General features: G+C 48.4%; 1 protein-coding gene across 1 annotated transcript in view; it reads right to left on the bottom strand.

Moving 5' to 3' along the window:
* Positions 1–908: 908 nt before the first annotated feature.
* The window catches only part of LOC117022903 (60S ribosomal protein L3-like), a 116,712-nt gene continuing 107,343 nt past the window's right edge, over positions 909–10,277 (bottom strand). Inside the window, exon 2 of the mRNA XM_033107122.1 lies at positions 909–1,698. Within this exon, the coding sequence (XP_032963013.1) occupies positions 963–1,698 (736 nt within the window). The 3' untranslated portion in view covers positions 909–962. The remainder of the gene's footprint in view (positions 1,699–10,277) is intronic.

The raw sequence follows: 10,277 nt of genomic DNA, 5'->3' as shown, positions 1-10,277 counted from the left end.
AATTCCATCTCTCTTTTCATAAGGGACCTCACTGGAGACTGGTTGGCATCTCCACAACGGATGTGATCACCCCATTGGGAGGTCTGAGGACCCACCACCGACCTCCAACAGGGAGCGGCTGCATATGCTGACATCAGAGTCAGGGCTGGATACTGGCTACCAAGGATATCCAGTGGCAGCAGGAATGAGAGAGTGTGTAAAATTGGAAAAGACACAGACGTGAATGTGGGGTGTGTAAAAGGAAGCCAAACTCGATGGCCGGGAGCCAGGCAAGCACAGGAAGGAAGGAGGAGGAGGCCCGAGCAGAGGTGGGATGCAGGGCCCGAGGCCCCTTGACTGGTTCTTGTCCTGACCTGGAGCACCGGGGTCCTTTCATAAGGGGAGCATCAGTGAGTCCAGTTAAAGGTGCAGAGTTGGGGATTCTGGAAGGATGGGCCTGAGCAGTTGGGTTTGACTCTTGTAGCTTGAGGACATCCTCTATTCTTTTCCAAGTCTGACCTCTCCCAGAGAACATCAGAATTGATTCAGAAACCTACGAAGCAGGTTGGCCCTCCCCAGGAGGGCTGGGAGGGTGTCTTTACAGGGTCTGGTGCAGCTTTTCCAGAAGTGACTTCCTCATGGCACAGTCCTATGAGGTGTTTTTCCTCCCTTTCAAATAAGTTTGGGACACACTGTATTCGGCATCCCCAAGTTGAAGAGTCCTTAGCTTGTTAAAAGGTCTTAGAAACCCTGCAATGAAGAATGCTGTTTAACTTCACCTAGCTTTTCCTCACTTTGCCCTGCTGCAGGAAGCGGGAAGTCCTTCTAGGTAACCAGCTGGAGGTGGGAGTGGCGGGCCCGAACATGCAGTCCAGAACAGGAATTGTGAGACACTGAGGATCCCTCTTTTTTTTTTTTTTTTTTTTTTCACTGGAAAATAACTTTTATTGAGATCCCACCAGCTGCACAATCTGTTCTTGACACTACGCTCCTTCCTCCTTTGCAATTCGGTCTTTCTTAAGTGGTCCCATGAATGCTTTCTTCTCCTCCACAGTCTGGAAGCGGCCATGGCCAAACTTGGACGTGGTGTCGATGAACTTCAGGCCAATCTTCTCCAGGGCCCGCCGTTTGGTCTGCACCAGCAAGGACTTGCGGAGAGTGAGCACCCGCTTCTTGGTTCCCACCACACAGCCTTTCAGCATGACAAAGTCATTGGTCACTTCACCGTAATGGACAAAGCCACCCAGAGGGTTGATGCTCTTGTCAGACAGGTTGTAATCGGTGGAGGCGTTGTTCTTGATGAGTTTGCCATCCTTGATGAGGTAGCCCTGGCCAATCTTGTAGATCTTCTTGTTGATCTCAGTGCGGTGATGGTAGCCTTTCTGCCCAGCCCGGGCCACCGAGAAGGCCACGCGGGCAGGATGCCACGCCCCAATACAGGCCACCTTGCGCAGCCCTCGGTGGGTCTTGCGGGGCAGCTTCTTGGTGTGCCAGCGGCTGGTGACCCCTTTGTAGCCTTTGCCTTTGGTGACCCCGATGACGTCGATCATCTCATCCTGTCCAAACACTTGGTTCACAGGGACCTGTTGCTCTAGCCTCTCACGGGCCCAGTCCAGTTTTTCAGCCACTGTGCCTCCATTCACCTGGATCTCCATGAGGTGGGCCTTCTTCTGGCGTAGAGGAAGCAGGCGCATCTGGATGTGGGCGATGAGGATCCCTCTTTATATCATGCTCACTAGCAATCCAGCCATACTGCTCGTTGTGTGTACGAAACCATCCAGCTGTTCTAGCTAGATAGTGCCTTTGCACGAGTGGCTCAGCTTGTCCCTTGTTCTAGAACACCCGGTGGGGTGTCCCCTTCCCGCCTCCCACTTAGTTCTTCAATGGCCGGCTCATTCCTGCTTCCACTGTCAGCTCACCTGCTCACAGAAGCTTTTCCTCAACCCCTGTCTAGAGTTGGCCTCAGCCAGTCATTTTATTTTCTCTATAGTTGTTCTTCTTTTCTGAAATGATCTTTTAAACCTCTTTCCTTGTCCTCCTGGAAGGAGATTTCCAGGAGAGCTGGGATCTTATCTTCTCCACCGTCGCATGCGCAGGATCTAGAGCTGCATCAGGTGCTTCAGACATGACAGTAGCTAATGGCCATCAGGTCTGATTGAGCACTGAAGTGGGACCGCACTGCTCGTGGAGCTTTCCCTGTGTTATCTCGTTTTTAAGATTTGTGGATTCAATTCACGAGGGGAGCACTCTCCACCCCCGTACAAATCTGGTCCACGTCTGGTCCTACCTCCACTAGGAAAGTATTCTGGCGGCACTAGCCCTCCATCTCTGTCAATCACCACTTCCTATGTGGGACCCACATTTCACATGCAGATCATAATTCACCTGTTGTTGATTCCCTTCTTACCAATGGTTAAAATGAACCGGGTGTTATTGTTTTACATACCAGCTTTACATTTTGCTTTGTAATGTTTATTATGGTAGTTTTGCTGGAAAAAAAATTCTGAACTATGCTGCAATGTTGCTGAAAAGCCCCTAACTGGGCTGGTAATAGCTAGATATGAGCTCCTTGGTGGCAGGAACTTTCGCTCAAGTCACCCACTCGACCCAATCACTGAACGGATACTCACTGAGCGTATCACATGGGCCGGGCCCTGGTCAGAGCTGGGGACAGTGCTGAACAAGGCAGGCAGCACCCTGGACCCCACCATGCTTACATCTTAGAAAAGTTGTGTGGTTTTCTGCACGTCTCATGGTGTGAACACGTGATTGGGCATTCATGCATCCATTCATGCACCTGTTCACTCATTCACCAGTATGTGAGTACCAGCTGCGCTGCAGGCTCTGTGCTTGGTGTACGGATACAGGTGAGTATCAACAGACACATAACTCCCAGGACAGTGTGTAGGGGGAGGGGACAGATCAACAAACATCATAAGGCCTATTGAACTGTATGAAGGGGTGGGGTTTGATACAGTCTGGGGTACGAGGGAGGGCTTCCCTGATCTGAAAGAGGAGGCGTTCACTGGACCCGGGACTGCCTTTTCGACAGTGGGAAGAGAAGTGCCCTGAGGTGGGAGGAAGCCATGATGTTCTGGGACTCAGAGAAGAAGGCCAAGGAGCTGGGACCCAGGGAGAAGGGGCTTCTGGAAGGTACTTTGTAACATCTGACAAGTAGGAAATCTAACCATGGATTTTATTTAAACAAAGACTTTTTTTTTTTTAATTATTGGGGTGACAATTGTTAGTAAAGTTACATAGATTTCAGGTGTACAATTCTGTATTACATCATCTATAAATCCCATTGTGTGTTCACCACCCGGAGTCAGTTCTCCTTCCATCACCATATATTTGAAGACTTTTTTTCAATGTAACTCAATTCTAGGCTTGAAGCAATTGGTTCACCTCCCTAGGGAGAGTGAGACTAGAGACAGACATGTCCTTTGAAGGTGACTCTAGCAGGGCCCTGCACTGGGTGTCCCCATGGAGGGGGCAGCACTGGAGCTACTACAGGCTTGAGCCTTACAGGCTTGCAGAATAAATCCCACCGAGGCACAGAGTGATATCCACAGTTTCCTCTGAATCCCTTCCCACTTGCAGTGGAGAGGCTGTTTGTGCAAGTCAAACATTGATTCAGCTGCTGGTGGGAAGGGGTTCAGGATGGAGGGGGAGGGATGGACAGCTGGGAATGGGGAGAAGGAGGAGGGGAAAACTGTCAGGGAAGGGGCGTCGGGGGAGGCCTACTCAAGGGTTAATGCCGCCCGTCTAGGCCCCCTCTCTGTGCACAGGCTGTATTTATAGATGGGATAATTGCGGAGGCTTTGAAAGCAGTGGCTGCCAGCACCAGAGCTGGTGGGTGGGGGTGGGGAGGTCTGGGTCCCACCTGCTCCTGGGAGCTGCCTCTCTTCCGCCCTCCCTCTCTCTTCCTCAGGCTCCTAACCAGACCCAGCATGGAATGCAGCCCAACCAAGCCACATTTTCACTAGGTATTAAGTATCTCACTTTTACTCCCCCACAGCCCTAGGCAGCGAGTACAATTATTGCCCCCAGCAATTCAGTAAGGCCTTTCCTGACCACCTTAGCTAAAGGGGACCCTACGCCGACGGAACCCCCACCAACCACTCTTTAGAGCCTCACCGTGTTTTACCCCTTTCACAGCACTGATCGTAATCAGAAAATTATCTTTGTTTATTTTGGACTTGTTTATTTCGTGTCTGCTTGGTCTATCTTGTTTACTGAACGCCTGGCCTAGAATAGGTGTTCAATAAGTATTTGTTAAATACATGAATGCTTATTTAATAGAATAAGAAACTGAGGCTCAGTGAGGTGAAGTACTTCTCAGGGTTATAGGGTAAGTAAGTGTCAGAGCAGAAATTAGCCTCCAGGTCTGCTGTCATCAGAGTGTAAGGTTTTACCAGTGGACAAGAAGTCTCAAATACAGAGCAAGGGATGTGTGTGTGTGTGTGTGTGTGTGTGTGTGTGTGTGTATTTGGGGGAGAGGTCTGTCACGCGGGGCGGCCTGTGGGGTCTCAGCTCCCGCTCCCCACATAAGAACGCAGGATACGGTGAGGCCAAAAAGGAACACCCACGAAGCCATAGGTAGGGGAGTCACACCACTATAGTCTCACTGGAGGCTGGATTCACACGATGTGCGACCTGCTGTCCGCTTTTCTGCCTGCCAACCAACCTCACTTGCTAGCTGCAATCTGCCGTGCTAACTACAATCCGCACTTGCTAGCCCCCATTTTCTGCTAGCGTAGCCACAGCAGTTATATTAGTGGCCAATGGCTCACTGGTTACAGCTGACGGCCAACTAGCCACAGCTGATGGCCATCCAGTCATAGTTGATGGCCATTTACTACCTGAGCCAGCACCTTTCCACGTGAGGCCTAGAGCCTGGAAACTGCACTCCTGGCTCTGTTTCCACACGGTCTGTGTGTGTATTTGGGGGAGAGGTCTCAGTGTGTGTGTGTGTGTGGGGACAGAGCACCAGAGAGCAGTTTCCAGGCTCTTGGCCTCATGTGGAAGGGTGCTGGCTCGGGTAGTAGATGGACGTCAGCTGTAACCCTTGAGCCATTGGCCACTGATATAACTGCCGTGGCTGCACTGGGGAGTGGAGTCGAGTCGAGGGGAGTCGAGGAGAGTCGGTCAGTTGGCAGAAAAGTGGACAGCAGGTCGCACGTCGTGTGAATCCAGCCTCCTGTGAGACTATAGTGGTATGACTCCCCTACCTATGGTTCCGTGGGTGTTCCTTTTTGGTCTAGCCACATCCTGTGTTCTTATGTGGAGAGCGGGAGCAGAGACCCCACAGACCGCCCTGTGTGACAGTGTATTTGGGGGAGAGGTCTGTGTGTGTGTGTATTTGGGAGAGAAGTCTCAGTGTGTGTGTGTGTGTGTGTGTGTGTGTGTGTGTGTGTAGGGAGGGGTGGTGTCTGGTGGACAGAGCTCTCTCCTGGTCCTAGCCAAAGATGCTCTTCAGCTGTGGCTGATTATTGTTGGATCTTTTCAGGACAAGCCAGAAATCTGGATTCTTATATGAAATGTCCTGGTTTTTAAATGCTGGCAACAAATCCACATTAAAAAAACACACCTCACAGAGCACAGGCCAAACATAACACAGTGCCAGGCTGGATGGGGCCTATGGTTTGCAACTTCTGCCCTCAACTCACCAGCCTTGTATTGAAAAGCAACATGGATAACACTGCACATTGGACATTTCAAAGCCCTTCCCTACCTAGCATTTGTTCTAAAATTCGCGATGTTCCGTGAGGGAGGTAGGGGAGATTGCTGCATCCATTTTACAGATTGGCAAATAGAGACCCAGAGGGACTCTTCTGAAGCCCAGGGAAGCGGCAAATAGCTCTCACTCTCAGCCCTTTGCCTTCTAGCCTAGTGTTTGCCCTGCCCAGGGCCACCTGCCTCCATGTGTTTCATTTTTCCAGCTCTACTGGGATATAGAAGAGAGGCCGTGTGGACGGGGTGAAGAAATCCCATGCTGTGCCATGCACAGATTTGGGGTGTCTCCAACAGGATGTATTGCCAGCTCTGTGGAGAGTGGCCTGTGCTGATTCTTATTTGGGGATGGAGTTATCAAAATATTGTCACGCTGAGTAATGATATAGCTCCATCAACACACTTTAATTCTGATTAGGCTTTAACAGTTGTCATTCAGCCTAACAAGAGAAGGGGAACCCTTGGTAGTCTGCAAGCTCCTGTATGGCCCAGCACCACCCCTATTCTACCCTGGGTCACCCTAAGAGAGGACTGCAGCCCTGGAAGGGAACATTGTTATCATGATGCAGAGAAGGGACACGAGTCACTAAGAGGTCAGGGAAATTGCCCAGGTAACCCGGCCAGTAAGTGGTGGGCCCAAGGCTTGAACCTCCAGCTGTCTGACCCCGGAGCTCATGCCTGGAGCTCACTAGAGACTAGCTGAGGAGTGAGAATGCTCGAGAGAGATAAGAGAAGAGAGGAAGAGCATTTAAAAAAGTCAAGAAAGGAAGGGTGGGTGTGGGAACCAGGTGGAGAAAGGGTAGCAAATAGGGGCCTCAGGCAGAAGGGCTGTGTGAGCGGAGAGAACACAGTTTGAGGGGCCCCTCACCCCCAGGGCTCTTTTCCATGTGAACATGATGGAAGCTGACAGACTCAGGATTAATCTAAAGGTTTCAGTTCTCTGAGTACCAGGTGGAAATTTGCCTGAAGCACGGCCAGAGCATGATTTGCAAGCAGGGCTTGACCTTGGCCACCAGCTGGCCCTGTACCCTCCATACTTCTCCACCGAGGCTGCCAGGGCCAAAGGCCCCCGCTGACACAGGTCAAAAGGGTTTAAGAACAGGCAAGAAACAAGAGAACAGATCAATTTTTCTCAGTGAACTTACCACTCTGTGAAGGAAGTGTGTAATTATATGAGCTTACGTGTGTGGGGGCAGACCTAGAGCTGCCTGTGTCTCTCACCATTTATTACCTATGGGTAGTCTGGAACCTTTTTCAGTATGTGTCTCCACAGCTCCTGGTTTAGGCGGAAGAAGGTGAAGAGGGAAAGTTGCTTTCAAATTTTTTTTTGCTCATGGCCCATAGTAAGAAAAACCTTTGCTATCATGACGTAGTCTACAAATACAAAATGACGGCAGGGGCCATGGTCCTTTCAGGCCAGGCGTGAGAGCCAGAGCTGCTGGGGTGTGTGGGGGCCCCATGAAAGCCCAGCCCTCGCGTTCAGGGAGGTTGGCTGGTCTGGTTCTGTCAGGAGAGGAACTGAAGGGAGTGGTGCTCAGAGCCCTTTCCTTGAGTAAGCCTGGCCAAGGGAATCTGGCAAGGTGCTGCAAGGGGAGTATGGTAGGTTAATTCCACTTCTCCTTTCTTGTTTGATAGTCTCTGGTGACCGAGTTTTGGCCAATGAGCTGCGAAAATAAGACTGTTGGGGGCTTCTAGGAAAGATGTTTTCCTTCCTGATAAGTAAGAAAATATGAAAGAAAAAAGCCGTTTTTTTCTGCTTTCTTTTTTTGTGACTACTGTTTTGGATGCTGTTGTGTGATGAAATGATGCTTGGAGTGTGGCAGCCATGCTGAAGCCATAAGGGAAATGTGATATAATGAGGAGGGTAGAAGATTTTTGGAACTAGGTTCCAAAGACATAGTTGAGCTGGGGTACTTACCCTGGGACCACCGACCTCTACTTCTTGTCTAGTAATAACTGTCCCTATAGTTTAAGCCCCTGTTGGTCATATTTCTCCTCCTTGCAGCTGATGTGATCCTAACTGATTTAGAAGCATAAATGTGTGGGCTGTATTCCTGGGTTTTAGAAGGTCTAGACTTTTTTGAACTGACTCCTAGAACCAGTGTTGGATGATTCCGACCTATGGGTTGGCTTGTACCTTATTTCTTTTGTGTGAAGGAAGTTAGTGTGGGGACGTTATAGTCTTGGCTCACAATCTCTGTTCCTTGGTGGGTTTTGCTCTATTTGATTTCCTTACTTCTTTTCCCTTTTATAAGAAAAAAAACCAATTCCCTTGGAAATGAAGCTGAAACTCCCCTATCAATTCAATCAAGACATGTTCTGGCCAAGTCCACTGGAAAAGCCACATATATGGAGCTGATCCCCCAAGGACCAGGGTGGAAAGGGAATAGAGAGAGGACCTCTAAAGAACTACCATGAACTACACACCTATATATGCCAGTCATGAAAAGTTTATTTCTGGACTCTCAATTTTATTCCATTGGTCCATATCTCTATTCTTATGCCAGTGCCAACCTGTCTTGATTACTGTAGCTTTGAAGTAACTTGAAATTGGGAAGTGTAGGTCCTTCATCTTTGTTCTTTTTCAAGATTATTTTGGCTATTCTGGATCTGTGGAATTTTCATGTAAATTTGAGGATCAACTTTTCAATTTCTGCAAAAAGGACAGCTGGGATGTTGATAGGGATTATATGGAATCTGTAGATCCATTTTGGATAAACTGCCATCTTAACAATGTTAAGTGTTTTGATTCATGAACATGGAATGGCTTTCCATTGTTTAAAAGTATTTAATTGGTTTCAATAATGTTTTGTAGTTTTCAACATATAAGCTTTGCACTTTTTCTTGTTACGTTTACTCCTAAGTATTTTATTCTTTTTGATGCTGTTGTAAATGGAATTGTTTTCTTAATTTAATTTTTAGATTGTTCATTGCAAATATATAGAAATACCATTGATTTTTGTATGTTGATCTTGTATCCTGCAATCTTGTTGAACTCATTTATTTCTTATTGGTAATTCTTAATAGGATAAGGATATTTTTTTCCTTCTGAATTCTACTTGTGTCTGATCTCCAAGCTTTCTGAGCCAACCTTGGTTTCCATAAGTGGTTTTTACCATTTTTAGTATAAGTAGACCAAGCATTGAAAAAACAAATAAACCTGATGAAACTAGACATCCCTCCATTCTTTATTGGTTTCACTTTTGCTTTGAGTCTGAGATATAAAGTAAGAGGGGGAATAATCTTATGTATCCAGGGAAGGAAGGAAAAAGAGATCCACTTACCCAGGGAATGAGAAGGGGGGGTCTCCGCAGAGAAAAGAGTAAAGGGGAGGGAGCAAGAAAGGGAAAATACCCAGCATCATGAAGCATGACAGTTCCTTCAGGGAGTGTAGGAAGAGAAGAGGGAGGGGTGGAGTGAGGGTAGGTTTCAGGAAAGGGCATGTCATTGTGTCTGTTACCGAGCCTGGTTGGCCAGGGTATGGGGTGCCAACAACGTGTCCAGGTAAGGCCTCTGGCATCAGTGTGGTTGGGAGTGAAGAACACGATTGGCACCCAGTTCTCAGTAGCTACAGCAACGACTATTTATTGCATGTCTGCTATGTGTCAGGCGTGTCTGCTATGTATCTGGCACTTACATTCATGACGCCTTAAAATGACCGTGGATGGTAGATCACGATATCCCCATTCGAGAGGCAAGGGAATTGAGTCTCAGGGACGTTCAGGAAATTTCCCAGTTAGTGAAGAACAAAGTCAAAAGCTGAGAACAGATGACTTTGGCTTCCAAGTCTGCCTCCTTCCTGCCAGCCTCGTAGCCACTTGAGCCCTGGGCTGGGGAGGTGCTCTCTGTAGGCCTGTCCTACTGCTCCTTCCTGCAGCTGGTACCTCCCCAGCCTTCTCTGAACGTTCTTTCACAGAGCAGAGTGTCCGTGTCTGTGTGTGTGCTGCTCCTAGGTCTGCCTGGCATCACCTTTTTGCAGTCTCCTCCATCCACTCTAGCCCTGATGGCCAGAGTTTTCTGCCTTATTTAGTACTTTCCTAGGTACAGGTGGGAGAGCTAGGAACGGGAAATGTGAGACATCCACCCTCTTGCCCTCAAAGTTCTACAGCCACTCTGATAAGTCGGTTGGGAGGCGAGCCTTCTCCTTGTATTTAGACAGACTGGCCTGTTGGATTCAGTTTTGGGAACAGAGGAGAAGTCTGTGGCCATCCTGCCAGACCTTGGCTTGGCTCATAATATTTGGTCACCTGGAAAAGCAGCTGGGACAGAGTTGGGTCTCAGAAATGTCGGTCGAATGGTGAATGAGTGGATTTTAGTCCTTGCCCCAGCACCAGCTTTGTTGGGCTATAATCCGTTAGTGATTTTCAAAAGGGGAGGCAATTCCAGTTTAGGATAGGTGATGGGATTCCGTTATAATAGATCCCACCTTCATGAGTTTATCTGTTCAATAAACAAATATTTATTTTTCTCTGAAGAGCTACCAAGGACAGAGCAGCCAATGAGTCCTGGTACTCATAGAATTTAGAGGGGAAAACAGACATAGCAGTAAACAGTGCCCAACTCTT

This window comes from Rhinolophus ferrumequinum, chromosome 6 (assembly GCF_004115265.2).
Source record: "Rhinolophus ferrumequinum isolate MPI-CBG mRhiFer1 chromosome 6, mRhiFer1_v1.p, whole genome shotgun sequence".
Lineage (NCBI taxonomy): Eukaryota > Metazoa > Chordata > Mammalia > Chiroptera > Rhinolophidae > Rhinolophus > Rhinolophus ferrumequinum.
The sequence above is the reverse complement of the archived record's forward strand: the minus strand, read 5'-3'. Positions and strand labels throughout refer to the sequence as shown.